Below are 17,680 nucleotides of genomic sequence, written 5' to 3' on the forward strand. Positions count from 1 at the left end.
GTGGTCCCATAGTCTTGGGAGCACCTAGAAGCACTTTAGAAGTGGTTCTTTATGAAGTTTTAAAAAATAAATCCTTGGTAAACACAGAGCACTTGCAGCCTGTGTTTGGAATTAAAAGAGACCTGACTTTGTAATATTAACTTAGCCACTCACTACCTTAGTTGTGTGACTACTGGTAAGTTGCTTTACCTTGACTTTTAATGTTGAGTTTCAGTGCCCTCACCTGCAAGATCATTAATAAATTCTTCCCCGTGTGGTTTTTGTGGATTAAGTGGAATAACATAAAGCATTCATCAATTCTTGGCACCCATTTAATAAATGGAGGGTTTTTTCCTTAATTCAATAAAACTATCAACGATTTTGTATTCTAGTTGGAGAAGACATACACATTAAACTTTTTAAAAAGACAATTCAGATGGTGATAAGAGCTAGGAATAAATAAGAAGGAAGCAGGATAGATTTAGGAGTCTATTTTGGGTAGAGTAGTCAAGGAACACCTTCTGAGGAAGTGATGTCTCAGCAAATAACTAACTGTAAAGAGTTGGTTAAAAGGTGTTTGAGGCAGAGGGAAACAGCTTGGTATATTTGAGAACAGAAAGACCAATGAAGGGGGGTACAAGGGAGTGATAAGAGATGAGTAATGAGGGGTAAGCAAGGTCCAGATCATGTAAGCCTTGTAAACATGAATAATAAAGAGTTTAGATCTGTTTTGTGTTGTGAAATTTAAGCATAAGGTAATGTGACCTGATTTATATTTTTAAAAACATAACCATATTATTCTGGCTGCAAAAGTAGAGGGCTGAGGTCCAGTTAGAAGGCTGTTGCAGTTGTCTAGGCAAAGTTTGACTCTGGCTTAGATTAGGGTAATATAGCAGTAGAGATGGTGAAATGTGGGTTGATCTAGCATATATTAAGTGGGAAAGCCATCAGACTTGCTGATTAATTGGGTTTGGTAGGTGATAGAAAGGGAGGAATCAAGGATGGCCTCTAGTCTTTTTGGTCTGAGCACCTGGGTTTAATAAGGGGTGTCACCTAGTAAACTGAGATGGGATAACTGGAGGAAAGAACAAGTTTGGAGGGAATAGTAGAATAAAGAGTACTGTCTTAAACTTATTCATTTTATGATTTCTTAGACATCCAAGTAGAGTTATAGACTGAGGTAGTTGGATACATGAACATGAAACCCTGAGCAGAGGTTTGGGCTAGATATATAAATTGACAGTCATCATTTAACAGGAAGAAAGTGGGGACCAAGAAGAAGAGAGAAGCAATGACTGAGCACTGAGGTACTCTACATTTAGAGATTAGGATTTCCTCTTACCCACCTGTCCTTTTCCGTATAGACAGCCTAGGTCATTGCCTAATTTGAATAGAGCCTCAAATTACTGTTTTTATCTTCCTTCTTTTCTCTCTTTCACAAGTTTATGACTCCAACTCTTCTTACCTAGAGACAGTGTGGTAGGACTGACTGATAAAATATTTGAAGATATTAATGTGATGATTAGTTACGAAAGCTCTGGAGACAGAGTAGTTGGGTTCAAATCCTGGCTCTGCTATTTACTAACTTACTAACTTTGGAGATTTTACTTAATTTCTCTAAGCCTCAGGTTTTTCATCTATATTTACAAAAATAATAGCCAATGTTTATCTAACTCCTGCCTATATGCCAGGCAGTGTTTTAAGTCCTTTGCATGTATTAGCCTATTTAATCCTTAGAACAACCCATTGATTCTTATCCCACGCTGTTGTTGAGGAAGCTGAAGCTAGAGAGAGGTTTTGTAATTTTCCAAAAGTTATGTACCTGGTAAGCGGCAAACCTGGATTTAAATTCAGGCAGTCTGGCACCAGAAACAGTGCTACTCTTCTAGTATCTGATTCAGAATAGTAGTAGTGATCCACTGCAAATGCTTAGCACAAGGAGCTGGCTCATGATATGTGTACAATAAATGTTAACTTTTGGAGGCAACATAGTGTAATAAAAGAGATAGTGTAGTAAACATAGTGTAATAAAAGAGAACCAAATAAGAAGTCCTGGGGTTCCAGCCTGACAATATAAGATTGGCTTGTGTGACCATGAACAAGTTTCTTAACCTCTCTGGACTTCAGTTTCGTCATCTGCAATGTAAGATCTTTGTACTTCATGGCCTCTGAGGTCCCTTTCAATGTTAAAATTATCTACTATCTATGATTGCCCAAGAATATTGAGGTAAATTATGGATATACTTGAATTTGAAGGGATAGAGTCCCACATCACTTAGCGGATTGAGGAATAAGATACCTTAGCAATTTCTTGGGTTCAAAATATTTCTGCTTTGCCCCTGTACTCTTGAAGAATCCTGCTGATAGTTAAACATAGTAAAGAACCACAAAGTTTGGTATCCAACCACCATATATTGAAATCTGTCTCCACCATTTACTAGCATGACCCTAGACAAGCTGCTTCTCTGAGTTTTCATTTTTTATCATCTGTAGAGTAGGGATAATAATAGTGCCTGCCCATGTTATTATTTCAAATATTGAGTAAGAAATGGCATATAAAATGTTTAATACATGGTAAGCACTCAATATATATTAACTATTATGATAATATTGAAATGATTTCCAGAGCTGAGAGGATTTTTTAGCTCCTTAAGCTTCAGATGAGATAGAAACTCCTCAGTAACCCCTACCTCAAAAATGGAATTGGGAATTACATGGCTAGGCACTGTAGTCACTGATAACTATAGGCATGAAACCTGAATTTTCTAATTGTGCAGGCCTCCCTATACCAAGGTGTACAGACCACTTCTCTAAAACAGTAGTGTCTTGATTTACCTTATCCGTAGGTGTACCAAACCACTCATGGCAAAGCTGCTCTGGGTTTGGCTTGCTTCAGCCCTTCCCTGACCTAAGGAGAATTGTTTTCCCACATACACACCACACTTGAATTTCTGGAGGGATTTAATTTTTTTAAACTATCATCAAAAGAAGAGTAGCAGTTAAAAACCCAGCTCAAACCAGATTAGAGAGGGAAAAAAGGAGGAGGCGGGAATTATTAACTCATATAACCAAGAAGTCCAAGGATTTATCTGGTGTTGAGTGTCTGAGTACAGGGTTTTAAACACTATTACGTGTCTCCATCCCATGCCATACTTTGGCTTTATTCTCAGGTCTGTTCTCCATGTAGCAGTGCCCAAACTGCAAACATCCTTATGGGCATGTTCTCAGACAAAGAAAGATTTTCTTCTCCAACGTCAATCTCATGTCAAAAAACAACTGGCCTAACTTGGGACATAGACACATATACACTCTTGGTCTAGGGGAATTTGATGCTCTTAAACAGCATTGTGTTTTACCCCATGGCCAGGTAGGTAAGGACCACATATATGTGGTTGACGTGCCCACCAAATCATGTGGAGTTAGGGTGGGTTTTTTTTTTTTTTTTTTTTTGCCCTAAAGGGAAAAACAGCTGGGCAAGCAAAAAGGAAGCGATGGCAGTTTTAGACTGAGTGATAGGAAAGTCCACATTGCTGTTGATATGGATGGGCTGTCCCAAGAAATCTCTTTACCTTGGAAAGGCTGGCTTAGCCTAGCCAGCTTTGGGACTAAAAGTTTAAATAGTATGGAGTGGTAACTCTTTTTTTATTTGCATTTCCTTGTCACCTCCTCCCCCTAACTTTAATTACAGTTATTAATTGATACTTTATTCCAAAAGCTGAATCTTCCCTTTTCATTTTACCCATATGTTGCCAGTTTTAAAGTGTGGGCTCAGGAGTCAGATTGCCTGAATTTTAATCCTGTCTTTTCATTTGCTCACTTTGAAATCTTAAGCAATTTATTTAACTTCAAATAAATTGTACCTGTTTCCTCATCTATAAAATGAAGATAATATCTACCTCCTAGGGCTGTCTTGAGGATTAGATAGTCAATAGAAAGTGATTGGCATAGTGAACAGTAACATGCTCAATAATATCAGATACTGCTGCTGCTGTTATTTCCAGCTTTGCAGCTTGGGTGCAGCTTATCTGTTCTTTTATCTGGAGGGGAAGGCTGAGGTAGTTTGGGAAATGCTCAAAAAGCATTAGGTTTTGTTATCTCAGGATGCAGAGTTGAAGCAAATTGAAAGAAGCACTTGGGGCTGTAATTGGAAGACCTAACTGTAATAATGATCTTATTTTTACAATTCATTGATAGATGATAATGGACAGTTAACCTCTCTAGCCTTCTTTTTACTCTTGTGCAAAATGAAGATTTTTGGATAGGACAATCCTTTCCAATGTCATTCCTTGGTCCTTAGTTGTTTAAGTAAACAATGAACTTCAAAAGTATTTTGTACTCGGTGTGTGTATGTGTGCGAGACAGAAAGTGATGGAGAAGTAGTGAGTTAGTTTACATTGAGAGGAATCAAAATGATTTACTTATATATTGGGTTTATTTACTTATATATTGGGTTGACATGTTTGGTTTCTTCTTAAGAGATTATTAGATCCCCTTTCATACTCTACTGTCCAGATCATCTCTAAGTATTTGTTAATCCTATCACATCTTTTTTGGATTTTTCAAATGCCTAGAAAGTTTTCTAGGCATTATGTTATGTGTTCTGTAGTACTTGTCTTAGGAAACTTGGTTTGGAGACTCTGTCCCACTATTTACTTTACAGCATTACCTTGGACAAGTTACTTTCTCTCTTATGTGCCTCATTTTCTTCATCTGTCTAATGAGGTGTTTCTCCTTTTTAACCCTTAAGTCCTTTCTTAACAGTCTGTGTTTCTGTAACTATCACAGCATAGGAGTAGCTGGATTCCAAAGGCCGAACTTGATATCACGATTAGGGTCCAGCCCCACAGGGTCAGTGGGTTTTCTCTGTGGAGACGAGAGAGTGTAGAAATAAAGACACAAGACAAAGAGATAAAAGAAAAAACAGCTGGGCCCGGGGGACCACTGCCACCAAGACGCGGAGACCAGTAGTGGCCCCGAATGCCAGGCTGCGCTGATATTTATTGGATACAAGACAAAGGGGCAGGGTAAGGAGTGTGAGCCATCTCCCATGATAGGTAAGGTCACATGGGTCATGTGTCCACTGGACAGGGGGCCCTTCCCTGCCTGGCAGCTGAGGCAGAGAGAGAGAGGAGAGAGAGAGAGACAGCTTACGCCATTATTTCTGCTTATCAGAGACTTTTAGTACTTTCACTAATTTGCTACTGCTAACTAAAAGGCAGAGCCAGGTGTACAGGGTGGAACATGAAGGCAGACTAGGAACATGACCACTGAAGCACAGCATCACAGGGAGACGGTTAGGCCTCCGGATAACTGCAGGCAGGCCTGACTGATGTCAGGCCCTCCACAAAAGGTGGAGGAGTAGAGTCTTCTCTAAACTTCCCCGGGGAAAGGGCGAGTCCCTTTCTCGGTCTGCTAATTAGCGGGTATTTTTCCTTGACACTGACGCTACCGCTAGACCATGGTCCACTTGGCAATGGGCGTCTTCCCAGATGCTGGCATTACTGCTAGACCAAGGAGCCCTCTGGTGGCCCTGTCCAGGCATAACAGAAGGCTCGCACTCTTGTCTTCTGGTCACTTCTCACTATGTCCCCTTAGCTCCTATCTCTGTATGGCCTGGTTTTTCCTAGGTTATGATTGTAGAGCAAGGATTATTATAATATTGGAATAAAGAATAATTGCTACAAACTAATGATGAATGACATTCATATATAATCATCTATGATCTATATCTAGTATAACTATTCTTATTTTATATATTTTATTATACTGGAACAGCTCGTGCCCTCAGTCTCTTGCCTCGGCACCTGGGTGGCTTGCCACCCACATCACCATTCATTTTTGAAACATATTTTTAATCTGTTGCCCATTATGCTTGCTGCAGGATTTCGGCTGAATGCGTCTTCTTGGCCTATGTTCCTTTTGAAGACGCTAAATGGAGCAGAGATGGCTCCCATCAGGATTTTCCACAAGGTAGGCTATCCCTCAGATATCACCAACTCCAGGCTGCTTAAGGTCAAATATTGAGACTTTGATGTCCACATTTACTTATGACCTGAAGATGCCTTCTCAGAAATTAGTTCAGAAGGATTTTTTAGTAGCTTATGAAGCAGCAATTATCCCCAGAGGAATATATTAGACTATAAGGTCCCATAGATTAGATTATATGGTCCCAGCTGCCAGTAATCTCTGTCTACCTGTCGGGCTTGTTAAGAAGTTAAAATGTATTATTAGTAGAATATGTTAAATGTAATACAAATCTAAAGGCACTATTCTTACTATAGATCTTGGAGTTCTGTAGAGTTCATGTTCTAAACAGAGAAAAGAAGGAGACTATTGTTTTACTGCCTATGATATGTTTGGGACTTTATATATACTATCTCATGTAATACCCACAGCTAACTTTATGAACTAAGGATTATTATTTCCATTTAATACTTAAGGAAACAAATACTTTTGAATTAGGAGCTTGCTCAAGATCACATGGCTAGTAAGCGGCAGAACAGGGATCCAAAACCTGTATTTGTTATTGCTTCTCAAGAAGTGAGGCAGTGAGTCTATCAGTTGAATTTTCTAATGGGGTAAAAGCTACTGTAAAGGGTATTGAATTAGGTTTCCCTATGCTGCTAGTTAAGTCTCAACACTAAGAACATCCTGCTTCTGAATTACCTAGCACTTATGTAACTCAGGAGTAGTTCTTGTATTCTTTGGGGCTAGAAATAAAGATGAGTTTTAGACTTTGTTATGCCAGCTGTGCAGTAAAGGGATCTGCCAAAAGACTCCAAGTAGAATGTTTAACTTCTGGATCAGTGGAGGGGGAAAATAGAAGAAAACTCAGTTGATTGAAAAGGAGAAAAAAGAACTTTGGAAATTCAAATTCAATAGAAACATAGACAATAAGATAGTTGTAATAAATTCAGACACATCAATTATCACAAGAAATGAGCTTAAGCTCATTATAATCATACATAGATCAGATTTTTAAAAATATAGCTATATGCTATGTATAAGAGACACTAAACATAATGACAAAAACGTTGAAAGTAAAAAAATATCTACAGAGGGTGGGGATGATGGAAAACAAATTTTTTAATTTTTAAAAAAGAAAATAAAAGAATATGAAAGATGTGCCAGATGAACTTTGATCAAAATAAAGCTGGCATAAACTATATGGAAATCATACAAGACTTTGATACTAAAAGTCTAAATGATGCTAAAAGCATTGAGTCCAGGAATTTGAGACCAGCCTGGGCCACACATAGCAAGACCCCGTCTCTAGAAAAAATTTAAAAATTAGCTGAGAGTGGTGGCACGTGCCTGTAGTCGCAGCTTCTTGGGAGGCTGAGGTGGAAGAATCGCTTAAGCCCAGGAGATTGAGGCTGCAGGGAGCTGTGTTTGCACCATTGCACTCCAGCCTGGGTGACAGAGCAAGACCCTGATTCTAAAAATAAATAAATAAAACACATTAAAGAGGTCACTATCTAATTATCATAAAGTACAGTTCACCAGGAAGATAAAACAGTCATAAATGTACATGCTCCTAGAAAATGTAATCTCAAAGTATAATAGAGCAAAATTTGACAAAATTATATGGTAAAATTGGAAAATCCACAAATCACTAGGGAATATTTTAAAACTTATCTCTTAACAATTGATAAATCAAGCACACAAGAATTGGTATGTCAATCAGCATAAGCTAATAATCAGTATCGAATAAGTTGGTCAATTTTTAAAAATCACTTTATTTGCATTTAACAACAGTTGAATTTGAATGATTTGAAAATAAATTTTTTAAATGCTACTTATGATAGCAATGGAATTGTAATTTGCCTAGAAAAAAAGTTAATAAAAAAGCATGAGATATTTATAGAGGAAATTTTAAAATGTATGTTGAAGAAATCTGCATTAAAGAAATCTTGGCCAGGCACAGTGGCTCATGCCTGTAATCCCAGCACTTTTTGGGAGGCCGAGGCATACAGATCACTTGAGGTCAGGAGTTCGAGACCAGCTTGGGCAACATGGTAAAACCCCATCTCTACAAAAAATACAAAAATTAGCAGAGTGTGGTGGTGTGTGCCTGTAATCCCAGCTACTTGGGAGGCTGAGGTAGGAGGATACTTGACCCTGGGAGGCAGAGGTTGCAGTGAGCCAGAATTACACCACTACACTCCAGCCTGGGTGACAGAACCAGACCCTTTCTCCAAAAAAGAGAGACAGAGAGAAAGGAAATCTTAACAAGTGGAAAAGACTATCATGTTTATGGATGGGAAGGCTTGATAGTATAGAATAAAGGTTATTTCCACCCAAATTCATCTATAAATTCATTGTAATTCCAGTGAAAATCCTAATAGGGTTTGTATATGGAACTCGAAAAACTGATTGAAATTTATATGAAAGACGGAGAATGAATAGCAAAAACAATATTGAAGAATGACAAAGTAGGGGGACTTTTCCTATCAGATATCCATTTAATAAGACTATGTTATTGGTACAGGATCAGATAGTAAGATTAAGGGAACAGAATAGAATGTACAACACATTTTTTGAAACTTGATCTATGTAACTGCATTACAAATTAGCACCCAGGAACTCTCCACACTTCCGGTGAAAGTATACAATGTTACAACCACTTTGGAGGACAAATTAAAAATATTTAATAAAGCAGAAGATGTATATATCTACCCTATAACCCAGGAATTCTACACCTAGATGTATAACCTAAAGAAACCTTCCCACATGTGTACAAAGAAGTGCAAGAATGGGGTTAAAACTCTTTTAAAATAGTAAACAATCGGAAAGATCTTTAAGTGTCCAAAGGAGAATGAATAAATTTCGATATATACATACAATGAAATACTGTTACAAGTTAAAATGAATCAGAGCTAAATTTATCAACATGGGCAGATTTCAAAAGCATACTGCTAAACAAAAAAGCAAATTGTACAATGATATATACAGCATAATACCATTTATATAAAATTTAAAAGCAGGCAAATGGGTATGTATGTATATAGTAAAATATAAAACGTGCATGGGTAGCTGTTACCTCCGTGGTAGGTAGAGGGGGAATGGAATATGGGAAGGGCACAAAGGGAGATTCAACTTTATCTGCAACCTTTTATTTCCTTTTTTAAAAATCTGAAGCAAAGTTGTCAAAATGTCAGGATTAATAAAGTAATACTTTAAATATTTAAATATTTAATTTAAAATTATTTAAAAGAAAAGCTATATATCCATTATAAATCTTATATAGCAGTCACTTTTTAATCATCCAAATTAGATAGTAGTCTATTGGCATAATGGCCTCTCTTCGTGTCTAGGTGTGTATGTTTCTGTTTCTCATCTAGGAGCCACCATCGCCTTCCCACAACTTCTTCAAAATGGGAATGAAGCTAGAAGCTGTGGACAGGAAGAACCCTCATTTCATTTGCCCAGCCACTATTGGGGAGGTTCGGGGCTCAGAGGTGCTTGTCACTTTTGATGGGTGGCGAGGGGCCTTTGACTACTGGTGCCGCTTCGACTCCCGAGACATCTTCCCTGTGGGCTGGTGTTCCTTGACTGGAGACAACCTGCAGCCTCCTGGCACCAAAGGTAAAGGCCCATCTACGTGCTCTTGAAATCAGGACCCAGATGATAAGGGAGACTGCCCAGGTCTGTCATGATCATGTCTTCACCAGTATACTTCACTAGTATGCAGGGGAGGAGCAAGGGCCAGCAGCTTAGGTAAAAACCCAGGTCTACCAGGGAGCAATTAGAAACAGTAAGTATTAAGTGTCAAATGAAGCCGCATATGGCATTTAGGATAAAGTAATAATCCTTTGCTCTACATAGCCTGGTTTATTCTCAGGCAACTAGCTTTTCATCTCTCTTACTTTTGTCCCTAACCCATTACAAAGTTTGAGTACTAGTATTCCCAAGGCACACACCTTCCTCTGACCTTAGGGGCTTTGGATAAAAGCTGGAGTAACACTGTATTTTAAAAATAGTTGAGAAGCACCGTAGCAGGATGGAAAAAGAACAAGCTTTGAAGTAAGATAGACTTGCATTTGAGGTGCATGTCTGCCTTTTATCAGCTGTGAAGCTTTGGGCAGTTAATTCACCTCCTTAAACTACAGATTCCACATCATGAAGTAGAAAACCTACTTCATGAAGTTATTGTGAGGAATAAATGAGATTACATGGGTAAAATGCTTACATGAAAAGTTGATGACTAGCAAGTGCTAAACAGATTTTTATTGTATTACTGCTGCTATTATAGTTATATTCTATATTATATCATATTATACTATATGATTATTACAATATGCTATATTATCATTATAATACTATTATTATAAAACTAACCACTACCAATGAGAGAGTATATATAAAGTACTAGAATAGTGTCACAGACTAAATGAACAATAAAACGATACAGATGATGACAGTGGAGAAGATCCAGAGTAGATTTTGAGGTAGCTGCTTTCAGTAAAGATAATAATCTCGTCCTCTTAAGTCTAAAAAGTACTGGTGAATCTGAGGGAATGAAAAGTCACCCTCCTTATTGTCTGAGGATCTTTTTCTAAACCTCTGTTGAATTCATTCATTCAATTAAGCCAAATATTTATTGAGCACCTAATTGTAAGCCAAGCTGAGAGTACACAAGTGACAAAACTGAACAACACTGCTGTGCTCATGACACCTCCATTCTAGTTGGGTGAAACAGATGGTAAACATTTAAATCAAGAAATAAGATAATTTCATATAGATAATTTTTATAGACAGAAATAAAATAATTTCTCCTAAGGAAATAAAGTATGATGGGATAGTGGCAGTGAAGGTATAATTGTAAAGGGGTTTTTTTGTTTAATAGCCCTATTGAAATATAATTGACATAAGATAAATGGCATGTATTTAAAGTGTACAATTTGAAAAGTTTTGACATATATATACATCCATGAAACCGTTACCACAATGAAAATAATGAACATATTTATCATTCACAAAAGTTCTTTGTAGAGGGGAAACTTGTTTAGGTAGAATTTCTTTTCAAGAAATTTGTCTGAAAAGTTGGTACTTGAATTGAGACCTGAATGATGAGAAGGAGTCATCCAAGGAAAGAGACTTCCAGGCAGGCAAAAGGAACAACTAATATAATGATGCTGAGACATGAGTGAGTTTGCTGTGTTCCAAGGGCAGAAAGCAGACTGCTCTGACTAGAATGCATTGCCTGAGCAAGAAAGTGGTACAAGGGGCCAGGTGCGGTGGCTCACATCTGTAATCCCAGCACTTTGGGAGGCCAAGGCAGGCGGATCACCTGAGCTCAGGAGTTTGAGACCATCCTGGCCAACATGGTGAAGCCCCATCTCTACTAAAAATACAAAAATTAGCAGGGCGTGGTGGTATGCACCTGTAATCTCAGCTACTCAGGAGGCTGAGGCAGGAGAATCGCTTGAACCCGAGAGGCAGAGGTTGCAGTGAGCCAAGATCGCGCCAATACACTGCAGCCTGGGCGACAGAGTGAGACTCTGTCTCAAACAAAAACAAGCAGTACAAGTTGATGTTGGAGAAGTGGGCAGGTGCCAAATCATGTAGGACCTTGTAAACCAGAGTAGGAATACTGGATTTTATTCTAAACATATTAGGGAACCATTAGAAGGTACTAAGCCAGGGAAGTGACAAGATTTGATTTACTTTAAAAAAATCACTTGGACTTGTATCCAGAATATAAAAGAACACTTATAACTCAACAATAAAAAAGACAACCCAATTTAAAAATAAGCAAAGGATTTGGATAGATACTTCTCCAGATAACATACACAAATAGCCAATAAGCACTTAAGATGCTCAATATCATTCATCATTAGGGAAATGCAAATCAAAGCCACAGTGAAATACCACTTCACACCCATGGATAGAGCTATAAGCAAAAGACGGATAATAACAAATGTTGCTGAGGATGTGGAAAAACTGGAACCCTCGAACATTGCTGGTGAGATTGGAAAACGCTGCAACCATTTTAGAAAACAGTTTGGATGTTACTCAAAATGTTAAAGAGTTACCATGTGACCCAGTAATTCCACTCATAGGTATATACCCAAGAGAAGAGAAAACACGTTCACACAAAAACACATAATGAGCATTCATGGCAGCATTATTTATAGTAGCCAAAAAGATAAAACAACCCTAATGTTCATCATCTGATAAATGGATAAATAAAATGTGGTATAGCTAGAGGACAAAATACTAATTGGTAATAAAAAAGGAATAAAGTACTAAAACATGCTACAATATAGATGTATCTTAATAACATTATGCTAAATGAAAAAGCTAGTCACAAGAGATAATCACTGTTGATTACATTCTTATGAAATGTCCCGAATTAGCAAATACACATAGACAGAAGTAGATTCGTGGTTGCCAGTGACTAGGGGAGGGAAAATGGGAAATGACTGCTATTGGGGTTTCTTTTGAGGATAATGAAAATGTTTTAAAATTAGGGAGGATGTTTGCACAACTCTGAATATCTTAGAAAACACTAAAATGTAGGGTGAATTTGTGGTATATAACTTATGTCAATAAAGCTATTATCTAAAAAAAATACTTCAGCTGGTATGTGGAGAATGAGTTATACAGTGGTAATTGTGGACAAGGAAGAAATGAGGTTGCTTGGATTAGGATAGTCGCACTTTGAGGTGGAGAGATCCTCGGGCAGAATGAAAGGGAAACACACTTCTTGGCTCAGGAAAGTGCCACTCCTCTCTGTGATGCAAGAAACAAGTACCCTGGGGTCAGTATGGTAAATTCATTGTGAGGAAGCACTGTGAGGTAATAGCTCTGTGGAAGCAGCAAGAAGAGAGGTACCTTGGAACTGTAGCAGAGTCATTTTTGTTACTTGAGGCTAAAACAGGATAAGCCTTGGTGCTCTGGGCTTTATTCAGTTAATAGGTTGCTTTTCTCATTTTCATGCCTAGGGGATTCACTGTTCTTTTGACTGATAAATCTAGAGCAGTTAGGCAGTTCTCCAGAGCCAACAGAGCTGACGGTCTTTGTGTCCAGGTTGCTGGATATGCATTCCTTTCTGGCTGCAAACCTTGCTGATAAGAAATATGACTCACTCTGTGGCTGATGTTTCCAGAGAAGTTTGCTGACTGTTTTCCTCTCTTCTGTGTGTCTCTGGAGTCCTTAGATTTTCAACAAAAGATGGTCAGAGGACCAGGCTCAGAAGGTAGAGAGAGACCTTCCAGGTGACATTTCCAGACCAGGTGCTTCAGTCATCATTCCAGCAGTTAGGTTGTTCCCTCTAACAACTGTCTCCTCCCACACTTTACACCCTCAGTAAGTCCTACAAAAGCGCTTTCTGTAACAGCATAAGTTTGGCCAGCAGTCTCCGTGTCCTGGCTAAGGAGCAAGTGATGCAATGTGGAAAAAATGTGGTTACTCAATTCATTTCACAAAACAAGTTGTTCTCTGTATGTAAGCCTGTTCTCTTTCTAATCATACTATTTCCTCCTTCTTTCCTACCTTCTGGTCATTAGTATGCAAATATTAAAAATTCAGAGTAAGATAATGTTTCTTGCTCATGGCAAATAGGAAAAACCAATATTTATTTAATGTTCCTTTACGCACAGATTTTCATTTTATCTTCTGGAAACTCTGAACAAGGTATAATTATTTTCAGATACATTTTATTTATAAGAAAACTGAAGCTCAGGTAATTAAATGACTTGGCTCTGTTGATATCTGAGTCTAGAGAGTGAGACCATGGAGATCTTTTAGTAGAGCCACCTGTCAGGACCAATATCACTGAGGCATGTTGTTTTCACACTTGTCTCCCTGATACTCTTCCCATTTGGCCCTTCTTCAAAGCTTCATTTGAGATCCTGGATTTTGGCTTCCAAATCCTGATAAAAAATAGGAAAGAAGCAGTATGGTGTAATATCAGAGCACTGAACTGGGTTCTAGTCCCAACCAGGCCGCAAACTTGGTTACGTCATTGAGCAAGTCATTCTTACATGTGAGAGGCTGAACTACATGATCCCTAATGGGCACTTTTACCTCTGTAATACTATATGGTTTAATGATCTTGGGAATAGGTAGCAGGTGACTCCTGTGCCTGTGTCTCCTACATGATTTTAGATTCATCAGCTCACCTACCACCTATCTGCCTTTTTGAAGTAATTCCTGTGTGCCAGCTGTCTGCTGCCTCTCTTTTTCTCCTTTTGTAAGCCAAGTAGTATCCCTTTTAGTTGCTAAACTCCTGTGGCCAAGCCAACTCTGATGGGTAGTAACTACCAAGCATCCAACTAATCCAGAGTACTTGGTTATAAAAGGCAGAAGCTTTTTACTTTTAGCATATTTTTTGTGACTTAAAATAAAACTGAAACAGATACATGCTTTACTTTTTAAATGTAAAAAGCAAAATGAAGAATTCAGTACATATGGCATGACTATGATGCTAGTCATACCTGTAGCCATCATGATAATCCACTTGACTTCCCCTTGCTCTGATTTCAGGCTGGGAAAGCCAGTTTCAGATTATACCTTAGCTTCCTATGTAGATTGACAGCAGTGAGAGAACATGAGACCCAAGCTACTTTATATTTTTATTATAAATTAATATATTGCTATTCTGGATTAGTACATTCGTCTCTTGTGACTTCATATGTTGTTAAACTGGATCTGTCTGCTCTCTACATGCTAATCCAAATATGGAAATCTAGCAGAGGTGCTGCACTTTAGCATACCTGTTAGAGTACATGGTCAACCAGGCCTTTACCCTCTCAGTCTACCCTTTCTACCTGCGACAGGTTTCTTTATACAAAGCAAAAATCTCAAAATCGGTCTCAACATTGTGGCTCATGTACAGGATTCTTACCCTGGTCTGGAGGGTAATAATTTGATGCTTAAAAACAAAACTTCCAGAATATCTTTTCCTTTTTTTATTTGGAAAGTGCTTTCCATACTTAAAGAATGTTGTCTTTTTGTTGTAAAATCACATAGGAAATTATGCCACAATCGCTTTGGGATTCTAGGGCAGAAAGAGTTAATTAAATTGTAATCCTAGGCTAGGCGCTGTGGCTCACACCTGTTATCCCAGCACTTTGGGAGGCCAAGGCGGCAGATCACGAGGTCAAGAGATCGAGACCATCCTGGCCAACATGGTGAAACCCCGTCTCTACTGAAAATACAAAAATTAGCTGGGTGTGGTGGTGCGCACCTGTAGTCCCAGCTACTCGGGAGGCTGAGGCAGGAGAACTGCTTAAACCCAGGAGGCAGAGGTTGCAGTGAGCCAAGATCATGCCACTGCACTCCAGCCTGGTGACAGAGCGAGATTCTGTCTCAAGAAAGGAAAAAAAATTGTAATCCTAGACTACAGAGAGAAAAACTAGGATAGAGGCAAGAATAATACAACTTAAGGCTAACTTGTAGGTCTCAACATGAGATCACCTGATAGACTGATCTTCCTCATCCATCCATTTATTCAAATTCTAACTATCAAGTCATGATTAAGTACTAGTCATTGACTCAGTTGATGGGGATTCTGCCATTAGTGTTTACAGTTTTGTGAACATATAGACCAATAAAGTACGACTTTGGAGGAATAAAGTACAGAGGAACCCCAACCTAGATTGAGAGGATTGGAGATTGGAGATCTCTATAACCTCCCTTGAGCCTAGCATGTCTAACGTGGGCTGCTCTATAGCTATTAGATAAATGGATGAATAAAGGACAAGACTTCCAAATGAAGTGATATCTAAGCTGAAACCTTAAGAATGGGAAGGTAGAGAAAAAATTCTCTCTAGCAGTGGAAACAGATTAGTGTAGGGCCAGAAGTTTAAAAAAAAAAAAAAAAAAAAAGTATGGTCAAGGAATTAAAAAATAGTTAAGGCCAGGTGTGGTGGCTCATGCCTATAATCCCAGCATGTTGGGGGGCAGAAGCGGGTGGATCACAAGGTAAAGAGTTAGAGACCAGCCTGGCTAATATGGTGAAACCCCCTCTCTACTAAAAATACAAAAATTAGCCAGGTGTGGTGGCTGACACCTGTAGTCCCAGCTACTCGGGAGGCTGAGGCAGGAGAATCGCTTGAACCTGGGAGGCAGAGGTTGCAGTGAGCTGAGATTACGCCAGTGCACTCCAGCCTGGGCGACAGAGTGAGACTCCATCTCAAAAAAAAAAAAAAAAAAAGAAAAAAAGAAAATGGCTAGATTGTAGGGTGTAAGTAGAGGAGCAGAAAGAGATAAGGCACAGCAGAGGAAGGCACAGAATGCTTCCCTCATAGACCATCTTAAGGATCTGGATTTTTACCTTATGAGCATTGAGAACTATATTAGGCCATTCTTGCATTGCCATAAAGAAATACCGAAGACTGGCTAATTTATAAAGAAAAGAGGTTTAATTGGCTTAGAGTTCTGCAGGCTGTATAAACATGGTGCTGCATAGCTTGACTTCTCGGGAGGCCTCACGGAGCTTTTACTCATGGTAGAAGGCAAAGCTGGAGCAGGCACATGGTAGTGTGGGGAGGGGGGTGTCACACTTTTACAACAACCAGAACTCACTCACTATCTCAAGGACAGAACCACACCCTGAGGAATCCACCCCCATGACCCAAATACCTCCCACGAGGCCCCACCTCCAACGCTGGGGCTTACAGTTTGACATGAGATTTGGGCAGGGACAAAATATCCAAACTAAATCAAGAACTATTGGCTGGGCGTGGTGGCTCACGCTTGTAATCCCAGCACTTTGGGAGGCCGAGGCGGGCAGATCACCTGAGGTCAGGAGTTCGAGACCAGCCTGGCCAAGATGACGAAACCCTGTCTCTACTAAAAATACAAAAATTAGCTGGGCATGGTAGCATGCGCTTGTAATCCCAGCTACTAGGGAGGCTGAGGCAGGAGAATCACTTGAACCCAGGAGGTGGAGGTTGCAGTGAGCCAAGATCACGCCACTGCACTCCAGCCTGGGTGACAGAGCAAGACTCTGTCACAAAAAAAAAAGAACTATCGAATGGGCTTTTAAGTAGTAGAGTTACAGCTCAGATTTGTGTTTTAGAAGGACCATTTTGGCAACAATAAAAGAATGGATTCAGATGCTGGAGTTAGGGATGCCAGTTAACAAGCTGTTATAATATTCCAGGTGAGAGAGAAAAGTGAAGCAGTGACATTGTGGTGAGGATAAGATGGGGTGGGGGGCATATTCTTTGAATAAAGAAGACAAAATGCAAGTTCTTAAAGTGTATCACCTATTGTGACTACTTTATTTATTATTTAACAAACAAGCCCTGTACCATGTAAAATAATGCCAAGTTTTCAGTATAAGTATTTATGAGGAGCTAAAATTCTTCTTTCTCTCATGTCTAGGAAGTTGGGATTCTTTTCTACCTGGAGTCCATGTTAAATGGGATGAATTTGTTAACTGCCCCTTTATGTCCCCACCACTTGAAACATGCCATTTATTTAGTAATATCTGTTAACTGAAATAGGTTATACTATATTTTCTGATTCCATTTCTATTTATCCTCATCTAAAGCCGTTATTCAGATATTCACTTAATTACAAAAAATAAGAATACTACTCACATCTATGACAATTTTGACAGATTATTAAAAGCTATTTAAGGCCAGGCATAGTGGCTCATGCCTGTAATCCCAGCACTTTGGGAGGCTGAGACAGGTGGATCACCTGAGGACTGGAGTTCAAGACCAGCTTGGCCTACATGGTG

The 17,680-nt window shown here is 39.0% G+C and overlaps 2 protein-coding genes across 15 annotated transcripts in view; one reads left to right on the plus strand and one right to left on the minus strand.

Annotated features, from left to right (window-relative positions):
* SCMH1 (Scm polycomb group protein homolog 1) overlaps positions 1-17,680 on the plus strand; it is a 205,918-nt gene that overhangs the window by 116,034 nt on the left and 72,204 nt on the right. For 11 of the 14 annotated variants that reach the window (XM_055254815.2, XM_055254817.2, XM_063625167.1 and 8 more), the window contains 2 exons: positions 5,861-5,949; positions 9,324-9,567. The exons of the other annotated variants lie outside the window; for them this stretch is intronic. In XM_055254815.2, the coding sequence (XP_055110790.1) occupies positions 5,861-5,949; positions 9,324-9,567 (333 nt within the window). The remainder of the gene's footprint in view (positions 1-5,860; positions 5,950-9,323; positions 9,568-17,680) is intronic. 14 annotated transcript variants of the gene reach the window in all.
* The window catches only part of CTPS1 (CTP synthase 1), a 132,137-nt gene continuing 119,345 nt past the window's right edge, over positions 4,889-17,680 (minus strand). Inside the window, exon 19 of the mRNA XM_063625174.1 lies at positions 4,889-7,417. The gene's annotated coding sequence lies outside the window, so the exon portion shown is untranslated. The remainder of the gene's footprint in view (positions 7,418-17,680) is intronic.

Source organism: Symphalangus syndactylus, chromosome 12 (genome assembly GCF_028878055.3).
Source record: "Symphalangus syndactylus isolate Jambi chromosome 12, NHGRI_mSymSyn1-v2.1_pri, whole genome shotgun sequence".
In the NCBI taxonomy this organism is placed as follows: Eukaryota; Metazoa; Chordata; class Mammalia; order Primates; family Hylobatidae; genus Symphalangus; species Symphalangus syndactylus.